The sequence below is a fragment of the Mixophyes fleayi genome, chromosome 4, assembly GCF_038048845.1.
Source record: "Mixophyes fleayi isolate aMixFle1 chromosome 4, aMixFle1.hap1, whole genome shotgun sequence".
Lineage (NCBI taxonomy): Eukaryota > Metazoa > Chordata > Amphibia > Anura > Limnodynastidae > Mixophyes > Mixophyes fleayi.
This window is the reverse complement of record NC_134405.1, coordinates 340448878-340472261: the sequence shown is the minus strand read 5'-3', so window position 1 is coordinate 340472261 and position 23384 is coordinate 340448878. Positions and strand designations below refer to the sequence as shown.

Genomic DNA, 23384 nt, shown 5'->3' with positions numbered 1-23384 from the left:
GGGTCACTGAGCAAGTACATCTATCTATCTCTATCTCTATATATCTATATCTATATCTGTATCGCTATACATCTATATCTATATATATATAGGGGCCCCAGTGCACTGCTTTGCCCGGGGGCCCATAATGTTGTTAAGATGGCCCTGGGTAGTTGGGGCAGTATAGTACAGTACAGGGGTAGTTAGTACAGTACAGGGGTAGTTAGTACAGTACAGGGGTAGTTGGGGCAGTACAGGGGTAGTTGGGGCAGTATAGGACAGTACAGGGGTAGTTGGGGCAGTATAGTACAGTACAGGGGTAATTAGTACAGTACAGGGGTAGTTGGGGCAGTATAGTACAGTACAGGGGTAGTTGGGGCAGTATAGTACAGTACAGGGGTAGTTGGGGCAGTATAGGACAGTACAGGGGTAGTAGGGGCAGTATAGTACAGTACAGGGGTAGTTGGGGCAGTATAGTACAGTACAGGGGTAGTTGGGGCAGTATAGTACAGTACAAGGGTAGTTGGGGCAGTATAGTACAGTACAGGGGTAGTTGGGGCAGTATAGTACAGTACAGGGGTAGTTGGGGCAGTATAGTACAGTACAGGGGTAGTTGTGGCAGTATAGGACAGTACAGGGGTAGTTGGGGCAGTATAGTACAGTACAGGGGTAGTTGTGGCAGTATAGTACAGTACAGGGGTAGTTGGGGCAGTACAGGGGTAGTTGGGGCAGTATAGTACAGTACAGGGGTAGTAGGGGCAGTATAGTACAGTACAGGGGTAGTTGGGGCAGTATAGTACAGTACAGGGGTAGTAGGGGCAGTATAGTACAGTACAGGGGTAGTTGGGGCAGTATAGTACAGTACAGTACAGGGGTAGTAGGGGCAAGATAGTACAGTACAGGGGTAGTTGGGGCAGTATAGTACAGTACAGGGGCAGTATAGTACAGTACAGGGGTAGTTGGGGCAGTATAGTACAGTATAGGGGTAGTAGGGGCAGTATAGTACAGTACAGGGGTAGTTGGGGCAGTATAGTACAGTACAGGGGTAGTTGGGGCAGTATAGTACAGTACAGGGGTAGTAGGGGCAGTATAGTACAGTACAGGGGTAGTTGGGACAGTATAGTACAGTACAGGGGTAGTTAGGGCAGTATAGGACAGTACAGGGGTAGTTGGGGCAGTATAGTACAGTACAGGGGTAGTTAGTACAGTACAGGGGTAGTTGGGTCAGTACAGGGGTAGTTGCAGGGCCATCTTTTCCATTGGGCACGATGGGCAGGTGCCCGGGGGCCCCACGGGAAAGGGGGCCCCATAGGCAGGGCTCCTAATTAGAATAAATAATCCTGCAAAAGAAAAAAACTGCAAAGAAAAACCTTCAAGGGTCACTGAGCAAGTACATCTATCTATCTCTATCTCTATATATCTATATCTATATCTGTATCGCTATACATCTATATCTATATATATATAGGGGCCCCAGTGCACTGCTTTGCCCGGGGGCCCATAATGTTGTTAAGATGGCCCTGGGTAGTTGGGGCAGTATAGTACAGTACAGGGGTAGTTAGTACAGTACAGGGGTAGTTAGTACAGTACAGGGGTAGTTGGGGCAGTACAGGGGTAGTTGGGGCAGTATAGGACAGTACAGGGGTAGTTGGGGCAGTATAGTACAGTACAGGGGTAATTAGTACAGTACAGGGGTAGTTGGGGCAGTATAGTACAGTACAGGGGTAGTTGGGGCAGTATAGTACAGTACAGGGGTAGTTGGGGCAGTATAGGACAGTACAGGGGTAGTAGGGGCAGTATAGTACAGTACAGGGGTAGTTGGGGCAGTATAGTACAGTACAGGGGTAGTTGGGGCAGTATAGTACAGTACAAGGGTAGTTGGGGCAGTATAGTACAGTACAGGGGTAGTTGGGGCAGTATAGTACAGTACAGGGGTAGTTGGGGCAGTATAGTACAGTACAGGGGTAGTTGTGGCAGTATAGGACAGTACAGGGGTAGTTGGGGCAGTATAGTACAGTACAGGGGTAGTTGTGGCAGTATAGTACAGTACAGGGGTAGTTGGGGCAGTACAGGGGTAGTTGGGGCAGTATAGTACAGTACAGGGGTAGTTGGGGCAGTACAGGGGTAGTTGGGGCAGTACAGGGGTAGTTGGGGCAGTATAGGACAGTACAGGGGTAGTTGGGGCAGTATAGGGGTATTTAGGACAGTACAGGGGTAGTTGGGGCAGTACAGGGGTAGTTGGGGCAGTACAGGGGTAGTTGGGGCAGTATAGGACAGTACAGGGGTAGTTGGGGCAGTATAGGGGTATTTAGGACAGTACAGGGGTAGTTGGGGCAGTACAGGGGTAGTTGGGGCAGTATAGGACAGTACAGGGGTAGTTGGGGCAGTACAGGGGTAGTTGGGGCAGTATAGTACAGTACAGGGGTAGTTGGGGCAGTACAGGGGTAGTTGGGGCAGTATAGTACAGTACAGGGGTAGTTAGGGCAGTACAGGGGTAGTTGGGGCAGTACAGGGGTAGTTGGGGCAGTATAGGACAGTACAGGGGTAGTTGGGGCAGTATAGGGGTATTTAGGACAGTACAGGGGTAGTTGGGGCAGTACAGGGGTAGTTGGGGCAGTACAGGGGTAGTTGGGGCAGTATAGGACAGTACAGGGGTAGTTGGGGCAGTATAGGGGTATTTAGGACAGTACAGGGGTAGTTGGGGCAGTACAGGGGTATTTAGGACAGTACAGGGGTATTTAGGACAGTACAGGGGTAGTTGGGACGGTGCAGGGAAAGCTCGGAGCTGCTGGGACTCCGTGTTGAGTGACGTCATAGCTCCGCCCCTCCAGGTGACGTCACCTGGGTATTGCCTACTGGCCACGCCCTTTCCTCGGATTGGCTGCTGCTGACGTCATCCGGCTCTTCTTCCCGGTGACCTCATCGCAGCCGCTCTCACCCGCTCCGCCCGGAGACCGGACACTGACCCGACTGCGAGGCCCGGAGAGCGGGTGAGTATGTGCGGGGCCCCCGGGGCCACATGACGTCATTACCTCTCCGTCACTGACACCTGTGAGAGAGCAGCCCCTCCCCCCATCTGTCAGTCACCCCGACCGGGGCAATACTGCCCACAGGTGGCAGCTGTCACCCCCCTCACTTCCCAGAGGTCACTACAGGTGGGGCATTAGGGCAGGTTCCCCCTGCAGTTACCCCCAAGTGTTTCACACTCCTGTGTATCTGCCCCATCTCCCTTCTATCTGCCCCCCCCTCCTCTCCCTTCTATCTGCCCCCCTCCTCTCCCTTCTATCTGCCCCCCCTCCTCTCCCTTCTATCTGCCCCCCCTCTCTCCCTTCTATCTGCCCCCCCTCCTCTCCCCTCTATCTGCCCCCCCTCCTCTCCCCTCTATCTGCCCCCCCTCCTCTCCCCTCTATCTGCCCCCCCTCCTCTCTCCTCTATCTGCCCCCCTCCTCTCTCCTCTATCTGCCCCCCTCCTCTCTCCTCTATCTGCCCCCCTCCTCTCCCTTCTATCTGCCCCCCCTCCTCTCTCCTCTATCTGCCCCCCCCTCCTCTCCCTTCTACCTGCCCCCCCTCCTCTCCTCTCCCTTCTACCTGCCCCCCCTCCTCTCCCTTCTACCTGCCCCCCCTCCTCTCCCTTCTACCTGCCCCCCTCCTCTCCCCTCTATCTGCCCCCCCCTTCTCTCCCCTCTATCTGCCCCCCTTCTCTCCCCTCTATCTGCCCCCCCCCTTCTCTCCCCTCTATCTGCCCCCCCCTTCTCTCCCCTCTATCTGCCCCCCCTTCTCTCCCCTCTATCTGCCCCCCCTTCTCTCCCCTCTATCTGCCCCCCCCTTCTCTATCTATCTGCCCCCCCCTTCTCTCCCCTCTATCTGCCCCCCCCTTCTCTCCCCTCTATCTGCCCCCCCCTTCTCTCCCCTCTATCTGCCCCCCCGTCACTGATCGCCGTACGCTGGTATTGGTCACTCCCCTCTATCTGCCCCCCCTTCTCTCCCCTCTATCTGCCCCCCCTCCTCTCCCCTCTATCTGCCCCCCCTCCTCTCCCCTCTATCTGCCCCCCCTCCTCTCCCCTCTATCTGCCCCCCCTCCTCTCCCCTCTATCTGCCCCCCCCTCCTCTCCCCTCTATCTGCCCCCCCCTCCTCTCCCCTCTATCTGCCCCCCCCTCCTCTCCCCTCTATCTGCCCCCCCTCCTCTCCCCTCTATCTGCCCCCCCTCCTCTCCCCTCTATCTGCCCCCCCTCCTCTCCCCTCTATCTGCCCCCCCTCCTCTCCCCTCTATCTGCCCCCCCCTCCTCTCCCCTCTATCTGCCCCCCCTCCTCTCCCCTCTATCTGCCCCCCCCACCTCTCCCCTCTATCTGCCCCCCCACCTCTCCCCTCTATCTGCCCCCCCACCTCTCCCCTCTATCTGCCCCCCCTCCTCTCCCCTCTATCTGCCCCCCTCCTCTCCCCTCTATCTGCCCCCCCCTCTCTCCCCTCTATCTGCCCCCCCCTTCTCTCCCCTCTATCTGCCCCCCCCCTTCTCTCCCCTCTATCTGCCCCCCCCCTCCTCTCCCCTCTATCTGCCCCCCCCCTCCTCTCCCCTCTATCTGCCCCCCCCTCCTCTCCCCTCTATCTGCCCCCCCCCCTCCTCTCCCCTCTATCTGCCCCCCCCCCTCCTCTCCCCTCTATCTGCCCCCCCCCTCCTCTCCCCTCTATCTGCCCCCCCCCTCCTCTCCCCTCTATCTGCCCCCCCCCTCCTCTCCCCTCTATCTGCCCCCCCCCCTCCTCTCCCCTCTATCTGCCCCCCCCCTCCTCTCCCCTCTATCTGCCCCCCCCCCTCCTCTCCCCTCTATCTGCCCCCCCCCCCTCCTCTCCCCTCTATCTGCCCCCCCCCCTCCTCTCCCCTCTATCTGCCCCCCCCCCTCCTCTCCCCTCTATCTGCCCCCCCCCTCCTCTCCCCTCTATCTGCCCCCCCCCCTCCTCTCCCCTCTATCTGCCCCCCCCCTCCTCTCCCCTCTATCTGCCCCCCCCCCCTCCTCTCCCCTCTATCTGCCCCCCCCCCCTCCTCTCCCCTCTATCTGCCCCCCCCCCTCCTCTCCCCTCTATCTGCCCCCCCCCCCTCCTCTCCCCTCTATCTGCCCCCCCCCCCTCCTCTCCCCTCTATCTGCCCCCCCCCCTCCTCTCCCCTCTATCTGCCCCCCCCCTCCTCTCCCCTCTATCTGCCCCCCCCCCTCTTCTCCCCTCTATCTGCCCCCCCCCCTCCTCTCCCCTCTATCTGCCCCCCCCCTCCTCTCCCCTCTATCTGCCCCCCTTGCTCTTCCCTCAACCTGATAGAAAAGGACGGCGTGTGGCGCTGGGCCCCTCTGGTAGTGTAACTGGGGGCAGTGTGTGGCCCTGGATCCTTTTCACCCGTCACTGATCGCCGTACGCTGGTATTGGTCACTATGTTATTTCCGCCTTGTATGTAATTGATGAAGTTTCTGGTTTTACTCTGTGATTTTATTGAGAATCGGTGACTGCGCCGTCGGTGTCTCCACCACGTGGGGGGCGCAGGACGTGGACAGTGATATTTGTAGTATTTAAATGCTGTAATCTGATTACATATAGATTGTCAGTGTGGACGTCTGTGTATAAATGTGGATACTGAAAGGCGGCCGCTGGGTGATATTAATGTCCAGAGCGCAGCCCGAGAGTAACAAATCCTATATTATAAAGTTCTGTAGTAATCTTATAACTGCTGAGTTACTCGTCTGTACTCTGAGCGCTGGGAATCCCCCATTTTCCTCAGTCTGTTTTTAGCAGATCGGTTTATTTACATCCACGGAACTCGTTCACCTAATGGAAATCTCAATGTATCTTTATTTTTAAAGCCGTATCCCGCAGTGACCAATATACCGGTGATACTGCATGGAGTGTGGTGGTCGCTGTGGTACGTCCACCTACAATCGTACCACCCGTGCCCGTGGGCACATTAATACTCGCACACAGAAGATTCTATTATTCCCCTAATGTTAAATAACGGGAGAGACTCGGTGTTGAACGGATGTGTAAGCTCCAGAGACCAGCGCAGCTCTCTGTGTCCTGTGTTAATGTCATATTTCATGTTGGTATCAATATCCGATACTCCAAGAGGTATTTGCATGTGGCGTGCCGACATGATTCGCGCCATCGCGGCCCCGCCCCCGCGGCTCAATGCCACGATTTGCGTCATCAGGGGTAACCCAATTGTACAGTGCTACGGAATTTGCTGGCGCTATATAAATAAATGTTGATGATGATGATCACGGGCCGCCCACTTCGCTAGACCAAGTGGGATCGGAGAGGGAACATTTTGGAAGAGTAGACAAGTATCCCCATCCCGAAATGTCTGATAACAGAGAACAACAACTGAAGTGTAAATGCAATGTGGAATATCTGTTACTGTCAAGAGCTGGAAACATTTACATATATCTGTGAATGTGATTCGTCACTTTTAAGACCACCGGTGCCCCCGTCCTCTAAGAGACTTCATCATGGCGGCTTCCAGTCAGCAAAAACTGAGATGTTAGAACGGATAGAAGCCAAAATAAAACGTAGAATTAACGTCTGACTTTCACACCTCTGAGCCCAGGTCTCCTACAAGGAGTTTTAAAGTGCGTTGTCCTAAGTTGTGTTTACTTTCACTTTAAGGCTGTTGTATGGTTGGTGTCAAATACTTGTGACTTTAACCCTCCGTGTTCCGGTTTGTCTTCATCCGAAGCGCGAGCGAGCTCTGAACGCTGGAGCTCATGTAACCATGTCGTCTGCGTTCGTTTGGTCAATGGATAAAACACTCGTTTGAAATAATTGACTAGGTGTTGCCTTGAAAACGCAGCTTTGATTACACGTCTGTGCTCAGACATCGAGCAGCGGAGGAATTTCCCTTAAAACCCTTTGTCTCCCTGAGTGACGTTATCCTGGATAATGTAACCACAATTGCACTCCGAGTTGTCCTTCTGTGCCAGCGCGCGGTGCCCGGTGGACGTCCGCTACCAACAAGTTTACATGATCGGCCGCTGTTTTATTGATTAAATTTTGTTTTACGCCTGTCCGCTGCCGTGGAGAGACAGGTAGGGCATGCTGAAACTTGTAGTTCTACAAGAGTCGGATTTCCTAAGATTGTCAGAGCACCAAACTGTAATTATTAGAATATTCCTGGATTGGAGAAGTTGGTGCAAAGGAAAATTGTTTCCCCAAAGTCACAGATGAATAAGTAAATTTTTTTGTCAGGAATGGCGAAACTTTAGCCTTGTGAAATATATAAATATATGATCATATCCCGTTATAAGACGTCTGTGTTGTGTTCACTCACTATCCGGGGCTCTGCCATTATAAACATCTGCTTACTGGATAAACTTCTATAACTTAATTGTACATTGGGCCTTGGATCTCACTCCTCCGAGAACAACGGTTCTCTCTTCCTGTGAATGAGGCATAAAAGCCGTTTGTAAATAAAATCACATAATTAGTTTTATTGCCTTTAATGCGTCCACTTATGACGTCGTTATAACAGCAAAATACTTTAAATTCCTTAAACGATCCCGAGCGCCGGGGGCCTGTTGCAGGTGGGACTCTCTCGTCCCTGTTGTAGCCCCTGGGTGCAGCGTCCTGGCGGGTGAAGGGTTAAGGCTGCAGGCTGGGTGACATCATTACTTCAGTGTGATCACAGCTGCAGTAACGGGGAGGGAGATGGGGGGGATGATGTCATGGTGTAGCTATGCTACATGAAATCTCCTGTTCCCATGCAGGGAGCGTGCAGGATAATTAATAATTGTGCACACACAGAAACCTTCACAAAATAAATGGAGGGGGGGGGAGGGACAAGCGCTTCCCCCCCCAGGGTCTTCTCAGACAGATGTAGCGTCTGCCCCCGCAGCGCAAAGTGTATCTGGTTTGCAGTTCTGTGCATCGCAGGCATCGGGGGGTTAAATCAGACGTGATACATAGATGACCTTTTGTGTGATCCCCCCCCCCCCTCCCACAGTAATGGCTGCATGAGATAGAAGGGGGGGGGCACAAAATAAGAAAATACCACAGTTTATCTATTATAGGTCATTTCTAGGACCAAAAGCGCAAATCTTAAACTCTATTTTGTACTGAGAAAACGTATTTGGGTTTACTGACTGCTGGCATATTGTTCCTGACATATTGTTGTGGCGGAGAGGAACTGAGGCCTGGTGGATTGTGAGGCGTTTACGCTCCCACATCGGTGCCGTACGTCCGCGTTCATCATCTTATGTAATTCTGCCTCCAAACCTCCCTATTGTATTTCCTATTCCTGATTCCTACAGTCAGTCAGTAAATTTACTGACGTTTGGCCTGTAAACTTGCTGTGAAAGTTATGGTTTAAAGGTCCCTTTTAAACAAGTTTTCTGTCTACAACTAGGAGTGAAGATATTTTGCATTATGTGTGTTGTGGTCTCTGGATGCAGGTTATTGCTCTCTGGTATCGGCACTGATGTGCATAGGAAAAACATCTGCCCCCATGTAATTCTGTATGTCTGGTACTGAGAATCTGCTGAAACTCTTCCTATAATTTACATTTAATTAGTGAATATTTGATGTAACCGAGTTTTTGTGCTTTATTTTCATCCTCCGGATATCAAAGGTCAACACTTAATATTATTTTTTTGTTCGCTTCGGTCTGTCATAGAAACGCGTCGGGTACGGCAGAGACTTATCTACCAGTTATCTCCGTGTACTACGCACTAATCAGCGGTAGCGGGCACCAAACCGCTGGACTGTGTAAGAGCCCCGTTAGGAGCTCGTATGAAGGATGTAATCCGGGTGATTTGGGCATCTCACATACACAAGTGTCTCAGGATAACGGGAACAGAACAAAATCGATCAAATTATTTATTCAAAGAATAAAGCATTTTTATTTTTTTTTAATACATGTTTTAAAATATAATTTTTGGGAGATAATTAAATTAAATTTCTAAACTAAATCTTTTGTTACTGCTAATAAAACCGTTCAGGTTATTCTTCCTGACCACTGCTCGCTATGAGACATTACCCTCAGGTATTGATAGCATTGTAAACCCTCCAATATAGGGAATGTGTCTATGGGGGGCCCAGGGCCACGTCTGGCTGCCATAGATGGGATTAGGAGACTTTGCAGCGTCATCTGGATAATGTATCTCTTGCAGATCTTTGTCTTACTCAAGGACGCAATGTGTAATCTTTAACATACCTCTGGTGTTTGTTTGGTTGTGATTAGATTGTTAGCTCTTAAGACCCAGTGTGTCCTTAACCTCTGCTCCATGGTCACTGCGGTGATCTGTAACATGTTGGTAATTTATAAAGACTGCGCCGTAATGGTGGCGATGTGTAATTATCCAGATAATCTTAGATTAGCTGCCACTCTGGGGTAACTCTCAATATTACACATTCGAACAGTATTTAGTGATCTAATACAGGGATGAGCGTTAGGATGAGGAGGGGGGGGGCAGAATTAACCTCTTGCTTTTCATTATTTTGTGTACACTGATAAAATGGGCTCTTTGGTGCCTACGTGGATTATCTGCCACCGTTCTGTAGTGAACGGACGACCTGGATCACTAATCATTATGGGGACAGAGCGGCTGCACTTGTCAGGACCGTCCGCAGAATCCACCTTAATATGCAGAACGGAGCGGAATCTGCAATATCAGCGCTACGGAATTAGTGGCGCTATATAAATAAATAGATGATGATCTCACGAGGAAATGTAAAAACTATTAACGTCACGTGAAACTGGAAATCCCGTCTAATGTCTTTGTTCATGTTCCATAAATATCCTTCTCGGATTTGTTTTTTAATTTACTTGACCTGTAAATTGTTCTCTTAAGTTACATTTACCTACCCGGGAAAGCCCCCGTCTGGGGTAATTCCCCCAGATTCCCAGGGGAAATAACATTAATTCAGGTTATAAAATGATGATTCAACTAGTTGGAGCCTTGTAGCAGAGTCATCGCTGTAATATACAGGATATGTCATAATGGAATAATTGGAAAGGTTCCTGCAGATGAAATCGCTGGGTCTTGTTGTGTTAGTGATGATGTTAGAAGACGCTCGGTGTGGACGGAGTCTGGGAGCGAGGGGTGACATTAAGGGTCACTTGTACAGTTTATTTTTAATGGTCTTACAGGACATGTAAATTGAAATGTTAGACAAACCACAAACCAATATTATGAGGGTCTTTGAGGGAACCAAATGGTTTCTTTTGAGGCGATTGTAGAGATGTTTAATTGTAACGTTTTGATATTGATGACTTAATTGGTGCTCATGTATATCCCCCCCCCCCTCCCACAGACGTCTCTTCATCTTCTATTATATATATATATATCAGCTGTCCCCGTCTACTCGTGGGGGGGGTCCATACACAGCGGGACAGAATTGCAGCGTATATACTGTATAGCCGGATCCGCTAATCCTATATGTTCGTGGAACATAAACCGTGTCTGGTCTCCGACACGATTCTTTTTATCTTTGGTCAATGTTTCATATGTGCTTCTGTGTGCCGTTTGTATGTTCTTCCCATGTTCATGTGAGTTTCCTCTTAGCTCCGTGTCCTATGTATATAAATAAGGTGACATGAAATAGAGGCTGTTGCCGTATTATTACCCTGAGGATCGGGGGGGGAACGAGCGGCTCCTTTCAGAAGTCACCAAGTCTCTGCCGTGCTGGAAAGGGTTAAATGACGTCGCTGCGACCGGCGCTCAGCTGGGTGTCCGTGTTACCTGTATGGGGCTGATAGGACGGAGGGTACACACCCAGCGACCTGTGTGAGCTCACCGCTCGCTCTTATCTCTGGGTAAACTGGATGAGGACATTTTATTACAAGGCCAAAGATACAATGACTTCATCCCCCTCCCCCCCCCCCCCCCCCCCCCCTGCTGGGGAGAACTCATTATCCCAACAGTCTAGATCGAAATCACCAAACTTTACACAAGATACCGCTCAGGTTACCAGAGGGCAAGTTCACTGGAGTCGTTTCCTTATTTATTAACTGTAGTTTTAGTTATGAAGCGATTACGGTTCTTACTCCTGTATCGTTGTGTAATTGTATCGTTGTATCATTGTTGATGTAGTTTCTGTAACACATTTAAACACAGGCGGTTTCCGAAGACGTTTCCACTCTTAGGGGCATATTCAATTGGTCCGCGCAGGATTACCGTTATTATGGTAATCCTGTGTGGAAAAACAGTTAATACGGTAGTTTACTCGCTGGATTCAGCAAATTACCGTATTAGCGGTAATAGTTTTAGAGCGCGGGATTTTCGGCGATCCCGCCGTCAATTGAATATGCCCCTAAGATTCATACGGTGGCTGTAATCAACCTTGTGTACCTTTTGCATGAAGCAACCAAAACCATTGTCCACGCGCTTATCATCTCCCGGCTGGACTACTGCAACCTTCTCCTCATGGCCTCCCCCGCTCTCGCCTCGCCCCCTTCGTTCTATACTCAATGCAGCTGCGAGGCTCATCTTCCTTTCTCGCCACTCCTCTTCTGCCTCCCCTCTCTGCCTTGCCCTTCACTGGCTCCCCTCCCCTTACCGTATCCTTTTCAAACTTCTTACCCTCACCTACAAGGCCCTCTCCCACTCTACTGCCCCCTATATCTCCAATCTCCTCTCCATCCACACTCCCGCCCGGTCCCTGCGTTCGGCCAATGACCGTCGCCTCTCGTCCACTCTGATCACCTCATCCCACTCCAGAATTCAAGACTTCTCCCGAGCTGCCCCCCTGCATTGGAATGACCTCCCTCGCTCCATCCGTTTGTCCCCTAACCTATGCTCCTTCAAACGGGCACTCAATACCCATCTCTTCCTTAAAGCCTACCAGCCTTCCACCTAACCCTCTCTCCATGCTCGATCTCATCTCCTGGCGCCTCCTCTGTTGGGGTGCACGCTTGCTCCCCTCCTCTGACTCCCTTTGTGCCGGATGTCTGTTTCCCCTCCCTTTAGGATGTAAGCTCTTATGAGCAGGGCCCTTCTCCCTCCTGTCTCTCTACCTTCTCTTCTGCTCCAACTCCATTATATTTGCTTTGCCTGGAGTCTCTGAGTCTTGGTATTACTCGTTTATTGTTCTATACTGTTATTTCCTGTACTGTGTTCGGTGCTGCGGAAACCTTGTGGCGCCTTATAAATAAATAATAATAATAACACATTGATTATTACTGGCGCTATTCATGTGTGGTTTCCATGCAAAGAAATGTACGTAAGTTACCAGTAAACTCTGTAAAGACGAATCCTGTCGTTTATCTCTTACATTATTACTAACATGGGGAGTTTTATCTTATATATATATTGTGCTATTCAGTGTTATTAATCCAGGTAACAAAGACTCTGTGCTTTCATGAAGCAATGACTGGATAGGCTGCACTCTCAGTGATGTCACTGGTTCCTAGTGAATGGATAGGCTGCACTCTCAGTGATGTCCACTGGTTCCTAGTGACTGGATAGGCTGCACTCTCAGTGATGTCACTGGTTCCTAGTGACTGGATAGGCTGCACTCTCTGTGATGTCACTGGTTACTAGTGACTGGATAGGCTGCACTCTCAGTGATGTCACTGGTTCCTAGTGACTGGATAGGCTGCACTCTCAGTGAGGTCACTGGTTCCTAGTGACTGGATATGCTGCACTCTCAGTGAGGTCACTGGTTCCTAGTGAATGGATAGGCTGCACTCTCAGTGATGTCACTGGTTACTAGTGACTGGATAGGATGCACTCTCTGTGATGTCACTGGTTACTAGTGACTGGATAGGCTGCACTCTCTGTGATGTCACTGGTTCCTAGTGACTGGATAGGCTGCACTCTCTGTGATGTCACTGGTTCCTAGTGACTGGATAGGCTGCACTCTCTGTGATGTCACTGGTTCCTAGTGAATGGATAGGCTGCACTCTCAGTGATGTCACTGGTTCCTAGTGACTGGATAGGCTGCATTAAACCTTATATTATCGTTCTTCTTCAGTCATTAAATTATGGACAACATACCAAGACAAAGTAAAGAGGGGCCTTGGCCACAGGAGCTTGCTATCTAATACGGAACAAATAGTACCCAAAAGATTAGAAGTAAGGAAGAAAACTTTACAAACTTGTATTTGGAAGGAAGTGGAAGTTTTTGTGATTACGTGAAGTTGTAGGAAACGTTTAATACATTGTATCTATATACTGAATGTACCTTTCTGCTGTGCTGCGTATTCTCCACCCTCGGATCATCACCAAAGGGATTTCTGTAACTCCCAGTGTCTGATCCCAGCTGGATTTACCTGTAATACCGGCATTCAGTAATATATGCAGCAGGGAGTAAATTAAAGGACCCGTCTGTAGAACATACCTGGTGACTGGGGCTTTGCCATAAAATTCAGACTTTCTGGTTCTCTCATTGATTTATCAGGATGGACAAATAATTGGTGCCACTTCCAGGTTGTCCTGATGTCTTGATTTCCCCCCCCCCCCCCCCCATCCCCTGCTCCTCTCCTCCCTCCCTCTCTCCCCTTTTCTGGCTCCTGGGTTCACTGATTGGCTGCTGTATTCCTCTCCAGTATAATTAGTTGTTGGTTGGTTTGTTTGATAATGAAAGTTGAGATCCTTTCTGCCATAACACCTCCCTTGGTTGCTTACCACATACCATTAATGCTCTTACTGTTAAAACTCCTTCCTTGAATGTCTACTAATGTACTTGCCCTTCCTCAGCGTACAGGGAATCCCTCATGTAATCTGTCACCGGTGAGAGCTTTAACATAATCCAACACGGTAATTGTAGATGCTGCTTCTGGAACAGTATAGTTCATATTTCCTCATAATTTAGATTCTTGTAATAATCTACAAACTACTATTATATGCTCCGTATTACCAGCGCTGTATATCCACTGGACTTTACACTGTTATCTGGTGGCGGCTGTAAGTATGTTCTATATTACATATCTGGTGGTGGTAATCTTATGTCATGGTGTTTAGAATTTGGTAGAAGGTTCCAGCCGGCTTCAGATATCGTCAACAGTTTCCAGTTTAATCTTTCACCTAATCGCCAGAACTTTATCAATGACCTCGCGGCTGTCACTGAGTTAATATTAAACCGGCTCTTTCATGCTGTTGCAATCTGTACTTTTAACTGTATCACGGAGAGTCCTCGGGCAGATTAATTCCTAGAGGGGAAAGAAGAGACCAGAGAAGTACTAATAACAGATGATAATTATATTATTATTATTTATTGGTCGCCACAAGATTTTCGCAGCGCGGTACACAATACAAACAGTAGACTATACAGGGTAAACCGGACAGAACAATGAACGAATAATACAAAGACTTCAAAATCTGCATGTGTAGTGCAGTGAAGCTGGAGCACAAGAATATGTATAGAGACAGGAGGGAAGAGGACCCTGCTCATAGGAGCTTACATTCTAAAGGAGGGTAAACACACACCAGGCACAGAGGAGAGTCGGTAGAGGGGATGTAGGGCAGGAGGAGTGACAAAAGGAGAGATAAGATATGAGAACGAGCGGAGGAGATAGATGTTTAGGCAGATGGCCGGTAGGCTTTGAGGAACAGGTGAGTTTTAAGTGCCCGTTTGAAGGTGCACAGACTAGGGGACAGTCGGATGGAGCGAGGGAGGGCGTTCCAGTGGAAGGAGCAGCATGGGAGAAATTTTGGATTCAGGAATGGGATGTGGTGATCAGAGCGGAGGAGAGGTGACGGTCATTGGCCGAGCGGGAGGGAGTGTAATTGGAGAGGAGGTTGGAGATATGGGGGCAGTGAGAGTCTTGTAGATGATTGTGAGGAAATTGAGAAGGACTCAGTAGGGGACGGGGAGCCAGTGTAAGGCAGAGGGGGGCAGCGTGAAAGGAAGAGGAGTCTCGCAGCCGCGTTGATGATAGAGCGAGGTGGGAGCGGAGGTTCCGATGGGGAGAAGGTTACAGTAATCAAGTTGGGAAATAAGAGCATGTAAAATAGTTCTGGTGGCATCCTGGGCTGGGATTGGCCGGATGCTGGAGATGTTGCGTAGTTGGAAGCGACAGGATTGGGCGAGGGATTGTATGTGGGGGCACAAGCTGCTGAAATCCTCTGTGCCTGGGCTGGTAACGATCTGCTGGTGGTGATTCATGTATCCTGCTCCTGTATATCTGTTGCTTTGTACAACGCTCTCTCTGGGGGCCACCATCAGCCCGTCCTGTTATGTGATATTACTTTAGTTTATTGCCTTGTATGCGGCTTCCTGGACCTTCTCTTGTTCAGTCTGTGTTGTAGTATTGTCGTGCAGAGGCGTTCGTGTTCATTGCTCTGCGCTTCCTACATTGGCCACCATTGTATATAGTGATCAGCTGGTGAGAAGAGCCGGTCGCCTGAAGGTGTAATATCTCTATAATGTCACATAAAGTCCCTCGTGGGACCAGTATCCCCTGTTCCTGATTCATTCTTTCATACTCCTTTGGATTAATGTTTTAGTGACACATTTCTTATGTGTTATGAAAAATAAAACTGGAATTCTGAAAACTTCAACAGATAAATGCTTTTTTTTTTTTTTGGTTTGGGGTCCCTGGTCGTGGCCGCTTGTTTCTTTACGACCAGTCTAGCTTGTGTGGGGCACATATTTGCCCAGTATATTAATCTATCAGAGTATGTTTCAGAGTTTCTTGTTGTCCTGCGGGATGAGCTCATTTATTTACACAAGAAACCTGTTTGCTGCGATTAGTATTTTGTAAAGTAGTTGGTTGCAGAAAGATCTCTGGTCCTCTTGCTGGAAGTGTAACTTATTAGTGACCCAGCCAGGGGCCCCCGCATGCAGAATGGAGGGGCCACTGGCGGCTGTGGGTGAATAGTTATTATTGTATGGAAGCAGCTTGGTTATAATTAGTTGCTGAGCGATTCCTCCCACCGTCCCCTCCGTACTTCATAGCTGAGGCCGTGGGAGGATAACATGGCGGCCTCCTCTCTGCAGGACCTTGTTCTGTGGGAGATATCTGGACGTCCCGGTCTGGAGCTGATGGGGTTAAGTTCACACAGTCCTCTTGTTCTGAATTTCCTCCTTGTGATTAAACATAATACTAATGACCTCATTCTGGCCCTGAATGTTTCTGTAGCTTATTATTGAATCTTATTCTGCTTTTTCTCCAGGATCTGCTCCTGACGTCCCCCCAATACCGACCGAGAGCTCAGCGTGTGCCAGGAGCAGCGAGGGGAGGGGGGGGGGGGGCGGCGAGTGAAGGAGTGATGTCATAATTACACATCGGAGAAACATCTCTGCTCTGAAGTTCTTACACTCCCCGTCCAGTAAGAGCGGAGCTGCCGGACACGAGAGGAGCTGCGCGTTGTCTCTCTCCGCTGTCGCGCAGAATGCCCTGACGGAGAGCGCTGCGACATGCATCGGACACAGTCCTGAGACCCCCGTCGCATCCCCCGCCTGTGTCTCGGGGCGCCGTCATGGCTGCCGAGGGCCCCCGGTGCCGGCTGTTGACTGTGGACAGGCTGATGACCTGGATGGAAGGGGGGACGGAGAAGGTGCTGTTGATTGACAGTCGCCCCTTTGTGGAGTATAACACTGCTCACATCCTGGACGCCATCAACATCAACTGCTCCAAACTGATGAAGAGGCGGCTGCAGCAGGACAAGGTGCAGATAGCGGAACTGATCCAGCACTCGGCCAAGCAGAAGGTGAGCCGTGGGGGGTGGTAGCTGCGGTGCTTCTATGAACAACCCGTGGAACTACAAGTCCCAGCACACCCTGCTGGCTAAGCATGCTGGGACTTGTAGTTTCACAACACAGGTTGCACTTGAGATTCACGGTGCAGGGCTCGGTCATGCTGCATCCAGAGAGTGACTTGTTTTCTTTCGCTTAATTGCATTAATATTGCACATCCAGCTGCCATCGCATCACCTGTAATTACCCAACTCCCAGATTGTCCGTACAACACGATTACACCAAACACACGACCTGCTGGACACGTACAGACTGTAATATTATATCTTATGTTAGCTACACGCCAAACACGTGAGGTGATACTGTGCATTGATCCATATATGCAGGATAAGAACAGATACTGGGAAGTGTTGCTGTGCATTTGTCCATAAAAAGGAGATGGTAGTGAATTGCACGGCACACAAGAGAAGTAGTTCTCTTTATATAGCGCCACCATGCTGCATAGCGCTGTACAGAGACTATAACTCCCTAACACGCAGAGTTCGAGTGAATCCGCCCAGGAAAGGTGTCAGTGTCTGTAAAACGTTGTTGGCGTTTGGCCGCCTCAGTCACCTGTCCGCCATGTTGTTCCAGGTGGAGCTGGAGTACCCGCGTCAGCAGGTGGTTGTCTACGATCAGAGCACGGTGGACGGGTCCTCGCTGCCCTGTGACTGCTTCTTGTCTGTGCTGCTGGGGAAGCTGGAGAAGCTGTTCAGCAACGTCCATCTGTTGTCAGGTATCAGCCGCCTCACCTGGGTCACGGTTGTAGAGACGCTGGGGGGGGGGGGGGTCGTAAAACGTTTTATTCTACGGTTTTACCGCCGGTGCTGTGATCACCTCCGTCTCTCCGTCTTACAGGTGGATACTTGGAGTTCTCCTCCTGTTTCCCCGGGTTGTGTGAAGGGAAGGCCTCCATCGTCCCCTCCTGCATCTCCCAGCCGTGCCTTCCCGTGTCCAGCGTTGGTCCCACACGTATCCTCCCTCACCTCTACCTGGGCTGCCAGCGAGACGTCCTCAACAAGGTGCGTTCTGGTGCTGCTGAGACCGGCCTGGGGGGTGGGGGCAGGATGGGTATAGGGCAGCGGGATCGCTGGGGCAGCTTCACCCTTGTCCTATCACATTATTACATTGTATTATAATTACTGATAGGATATATGTACAGTGCTCCATCGTTACAGCTTGTCCCTGATCACAAGATCAATGTACTGTTATGTCTTATCTTTAGTTCTGACAAACTCCTGTAACTGTAATAACACATTATACTATGTGAAGGATTTATCCTCCTACCAGGTTCATCTACTGTCTTGTTGGGTTGCTGCAGACGTCTATGTTATATTAACCTCTTGAATTCCTCCATTGTTTGTCCTTTTATTCTCTCCCCAGGAGCTGATGCAGCAGAATGAGATCGGCTTCGTACTAAACGCCAGCAACACCTGCCCCAAACCCGACTTTATCTGCGACTCCCACTTCCTGCGGGTCCCCGTCAATGACAGTTTCTGTGAGAAGATCCTACCCTGGTTGGACAAGTCTGTGGACTTCATAGGTGAGGACAGGAGAGGTGTGTGTGTGTTTGTACTTTGCATCTATCGTGCTCTCACTCCTCTGCAGCAGGCAGCCATGGTAGGAGGGAGGGGCTTCAGTAACTGAGCAGACACAGAGTCATCGACAAGTTTACAAACTTGCTTGGTAGGAATGCACTGTGTGGATTGGTGGAGTCATACACAGGGGTAGGATTGATTGCATTCTCATTTTTGTGACCCACCTCAAATGCCATTAGGACACGAATATGGGAGGAGCTTCAGCTGTCTGTAATTAACAGTGTATTTAACCCTTAGTGGTCCTTTTTATTAGGAGGGAGGAACAGAACCCTATGAGTGATAGTGGAACAAACTTACTATAGATTAGGACTTGTGAATACCTGTTGACTACGTCCATCTTGTATTTTATATTTAATCTTACACCATTATCATTGTGAGCTCATTTATTGGGCTTATACAATTGTTTCTGGGTTATTAATCTGGGGTTATAGGTTCTCGAGTCTCCATACTCCAGTCTGACTGATGTTTTCGGTTTTGTTTCCACACAGAAAAGGCCAAGGCCTCTAATGGGCGCGTACTGGTCCACTGCCTGGCGGGGATCTCTCGCTCTGCAACCATCGCCATTGCTTATATCATGAAGAGGATGGATATGACCTTGGACGAAGCCTACAGGTAACTACTGAAACAGGCAGTGACCTGGATAGACTCATAACAGCTCCTAGAGGCCATCGGAGGTACTGCAGCCCAGAAAGTGTGATAATAGAATGCTCGCTCCCCGCTGTTTCGTTTTGTTTTTAGGTTATAGGTTGTCTCTATCCAGATCTGTGTATTGTAACCTCTTTTCTTTATGGGCGACAGATTTGTAAAGGAGAAAAGACCGACCATCTCTCCGAACTTCAACTTCCTGGGCCAGCTTCTGGACTTTGAGAAAAAGATCAAAACCCAGGTGGGTCAGATGGCCCCTGTCTGCAAACTGAAGCTACAACTGGAGCTGGGGAGCTGCGAACATGTGGTCGTTCCAACCTCAACAGAGGTTCCTCCGCCGCCGCCGAGTCCGTTGCACGTTCATCCTACCTCATCAGAGCTGCTGCAGAGAACGCCGGCCTTGTGCACGGAGGAGGTGCCGCTACTGCAAGGCCTCAATGGACTGCACGTGTCGCACCGGGAGAAGCTGGAAGATAGCAAGAAAATCAAGCGTTCCTTTTCTCTCAACATCAAATCGGTGTCTTATTGCAGCCTGTCTACCGTGGCGCCTCTGACCTCCACTGCAGAGGACAAGACGGAGTTTTACAAACCTACAACATCCCTGGAGGGTGGTAGCAAGATGTGTCAGTTCTCCCCGGTGGAAGAGGTTTCGGAGCAGACCCCGCAGTCCAGTCCTGATCGGGAGGAGGCGGCCAGGGAGAAGCCGGCTGGATGTAGGCAAGCGGAAAACAAACTCCGGCAGCAGACGACGGCACGAAGCAGCATCCTGTCCCAACGGTCACTAGCGGCTCCCCTGTTTCGTAGCGGGAGCATGGACGACAATCGCAAAAGCAACTTTCTGTTTGGACTGTCCAGCAGCCAACAGCACCTGGCTAAGCCAGCTCTGGGCCTAAAAGACTGGCACTCAGACATTTTGGCCACCCAGGCCTCCTCACTAGCCGGCAGCTGGTACTTCACCTCCGACGCCCCGTCGCACTTCTACTCAGCGTCTGCTTTGTACGGAGGGGGGACCTTCACGGCCTATAGCAGCGGCCAGCTGCCCACAGATCCCTTTTGTGCGGTGCGCAGGAGGCCGAAGCCCAGCACACGCGGGGACTCCAGGCGGAGTTGGCACGAGGAAAGTCCCTTCGAGAAGCAGTTCAAACGCCGCAGCTGCCAAATGGAGTTTGGAGATGGACTAGTGGACAGCAGGTCCCGAGAAGAACTGGGCAAAGTGGGCAGCCAGACTAACTTCTCCGGCAGTATGGAAATTATTGAGGTGTCCTGAGGCGGCACGAGGGCGCAGCCAGCAAGCTGAGCTTCTTGGTTATATAATTATTATTTTCTTTTTGCTCTTCATTTTGTTCCCTGTAAATCTGAATCAAGAATTTTCAGAACATTGTGTTGGGTTAAGCCCTCGGGCCCGGTAGCTACACGTAGTGTAATGGAGCACCCAGTACCTGGTTAATTCCTCTGCAGGGACAGACGAGGTGTCGCCCCCTTGTGTATAAATATTGAAATTCAGCTGTAGAGCTGGTGGATGTATGGAACGCCTTTTAATGAGCGCTGGTGAACGGATGAGAATTACTACCCTCTGGAACAACCCACAGCACTTGAAATAATTTAACAAAACGGTGCCAAACCGTCTCGGTCAGGCAAATACCGATGATAAACACAATCACTTAGTTTCATCAGCTTATTTTAAATTTGTAAAGTTATTTCCATTGACTAATCACAGGGCTAAATATATATATATATATATATATATATATATATTAGTCAAAATCGATAACCAAATAATTTAATGGTGGTAGAATTTGGAATCTTCGGTTTATAAATTTATGATTGGGTTGGTGAATCCATACTTTTAAATATTGGGTTTTGATTGTTAAAATCTAAATATGCAACTTAATATATTTTTGGAAATCAAATCTAGAGACTGACTTTACACCTGAAATCAGAGACCGCCCGTTTGTTGATCGCCTGAAACTACAGCCCCATCCTCTGCGCCCCACTAATAGAGCCATATCTGATCCGGGGGCCAGGGATATGTGTTTTGTTGGTGTTTAGTAAATAAACTTTAAGAATTTGTTCTAATATTCAAGCAAATACCCGTCCAGTGTGGACGGTGGGCTCCTGCCGCTGGCGAGGGACTGTTACGGATGTATAGGATGCAGCACAGAGCTGGAATTTAATTCTTGTTATTATGCTATTTGCCTCTTCCCAGTGTAGGGGTTTGAGGATGTCTGTTGTAATTCCTTGTTTAATCTAGACGGCCTTTTAGATTCCTTTTATAAGCTCCTCTCATTCTCCAGTGCCTTACTGCTATGTTAGCAGGAACCATTCATAAGTCAAAAACATATTTTTTTTAAGCACATCATGAGTGTCAATCCCTCTGTGTCTTCTCTTGTGGTCTGGTGTGTTAATGGTACTGTCATTGGTGATAATGGAAGGAAATCAGTTGTAGATAAGGCGGTGTGCTCTAAGTGCCTGTACACTGCGGAGGTCGCCATTTTCTGGGATGAACCAGTTGTCATGAGACCAGCTTTACTAAGAACTAGCGACATTGGTGGTTTCTAGTGGATATTGGCACAGTGACCTCTGCTATGTGTCGGCAATGGTCAGGTTTGGTAAAGAGCCTGTAGAGAGGGACTGTTACCACCAGTGTAATCCTCTATTGGTGATGGTGCGCATACACTGGCCGATGTATCCTGCGGTGGAAGGTTGAATGTGCTATTGGATGGTGACGTTATCCCCAAGAATACGGCAACGAGGCCCCCCCGTAGCTTATACTGTGGATGAGATCATAGCTAGGAGAGAGTTAAATATACCCTTTAAATGACACCCTGTGGCTCATTCTAAAATACTCTCACATGTGTAGCCACTTTCCTCTTTAGCGCTACAGGAGGGGCTGATTTAAAGGTGGACACACGCGCACAGTACGTAGGGATAAGACGCTGATTTCTGTGCTTATGCTGAGTCTGACCTCTCTCCATCCATGTAAACAGGAGCAATTCCGCCAGGTGTCCGTCCGCTGTAACAAGTGACCGTACTTGCGCCTTGTGAGGGGGGAGATGTGACTTGATAATAACCGATATTCCACTTGTACATAATATAATGAAGGGTCATAGATAAAAGAGACCAGCCATTAATAAAGGGGGAAGTTCATATATTTCATGTACAATGTATGATCAGCAAATAGGAATCTTGGTTCCTGCCGGAGCCCAGATAGAGGGGCCAGGTCTGATCCGGTATTGGATAATTCTTCTGATAAAAAAGTGGTTACAATTCTGTGCCTAAATTACCCTGGTCCCAGCTTATCGCCTGTTCCAGATATGGGGATCTCATCCTGAAATAATACTGCTGAATCTGTCCGACGCTGTCCAAGTATGATCTGGATAATATTCACAAACTGTGTCCTATGATCTGTTTATATATCGTTATATCATTCATATAAACCGCAGGAGCTGAGAGGGACTGATCTAAGGATGGTGTAATAATAGTGGATGAGATTGAACAGACATCTGTCTCTTGAGAGTGGAGGTTTCAGAGAACGGTTACAGCCTTCTCCCCGGAATCCATGTTCCGGAGCGTTTTATACCTGTGGGACGTGGTTTGTTGAAGTTAGGGATTGTTCTGTCCATTTAACCCAATAAGTGCCTTCAACGTTGCGGCCCTGGGGCCTCTTTGAGCCATATCTTGGCTGACAGCCCAGCAGAGGGTCTTTAATGACTGGAAAAGCGGATTGCTAATTGAGATGGGGGGGGGGGGAATCAGCAACTCATCCCTGTAATTACTAGAACATATAATTGATACAGATTCTCTAATTACTTAGAGCCAATCGGTGCAGATTACATGTGTGAGGCACGAAGCACGTGATTTGTACGCTTCATGCGGACTTGTCATCTGCACACAGTGGCAGCTGTACCAGTATGCAACCAATCAGTTTGCAAGGAGCCAGTGACATCACTGAGATTGCAGCCTATCCTGTAGCAGAAGCTGGTTCCTGGATCGGTGCCGCTACCAAGAGCCCAGAGGTAACCAACCTCCCCCGGTCTCACAATGCAGAAGTCTCTCTGTATCCTGAATACAATCAGGTTCACACATCATCCCCGACATTCAGTGATAAAGAACCAACATCCTCTTTACACTGCAGTGATAACCACAGGTACATGTAGCAGCTACAGTATGTAACATTGTATGGAGTTTTATATTTGTATATTCTCACGGGGGAATCATTTGAAATCATCAATGTTCTTTTCAGGGACTTTAAATGTGAGGTGTCTCGTCCACGTTCAATCTGTTTTCTTGTTCAGCCCATAAAACTGCAAACGTGAGAAGTGAGTGAGGTGTTTGGTCATCTCTCCTGGAGAAACGCGTGTGGTGTCTTTTCTGTGTCATTTGTCAGTTTATTTCTTGGGATGGGGTATTGAGCCTTAATTTGGAAAATATCTTGAACCAAACATTAAAAAGTCTCATGTTACAGAGTATTGTGGTTATTTATTGCACAAGGAAGAGGAGGTGTAATTACAAC

At 49.2% G+C, this 23384-nt stretch overlaps 1 protein-coding gene across 1 annotated transcript; it reads left to right on the top strand.

The window, feature by feature from the left end:
- Nucleotides 1-2864: 2864 nt before the first annotated feature.
- On the top strand, nt 2865-23333 carry DUSP16 (dual specificity phosphatase 16). Its single transcript, XM_075210671.1, has 7 exons — nt 2865-2969; nt 16067-16603; nt 17223-17364; nt 17487-17650; nt 18012-18171; nt 18715-18838; nt 19025-23333. The coding sequence occupies exons 2-7, from the start codon at nt 16373-16375 to the stop codon at nt 20136-20138; spliced, it is 1935 nt and encodes a 644-aa protein (XP_075066772.1). The 5' UTR covers nt 2865-2969; nt 16067-16372; the 3' UTR covers nt 20139-23333.
- Nucleotides 23334-23384: the final 51 nt, after the last annotated feature.

Coding starts and splice junctions, on each gene's coding strand:
- DUSP16 (XM_075210671.1), top strand. CDS start 16,373: ATGGCTGCCGAGGGCCCCCGGTGCCGGCTGTTGACTGTGGACAGGCTG. Junction 17,365..17,486: donor CAACGTCCATCTGTTGTCAG/GTATCAGCCGCC, acceptor TCCGTCTTACAG/GTGGATACTTGGAGTTCTCC. Junction 17,651..18,011: donor AGCGAGACGTCCTCAACAAG/GTGCGTTCTGGT, acceptor TTCTCTCCCCAG/GAGCTGATGCAGCAGAATGA.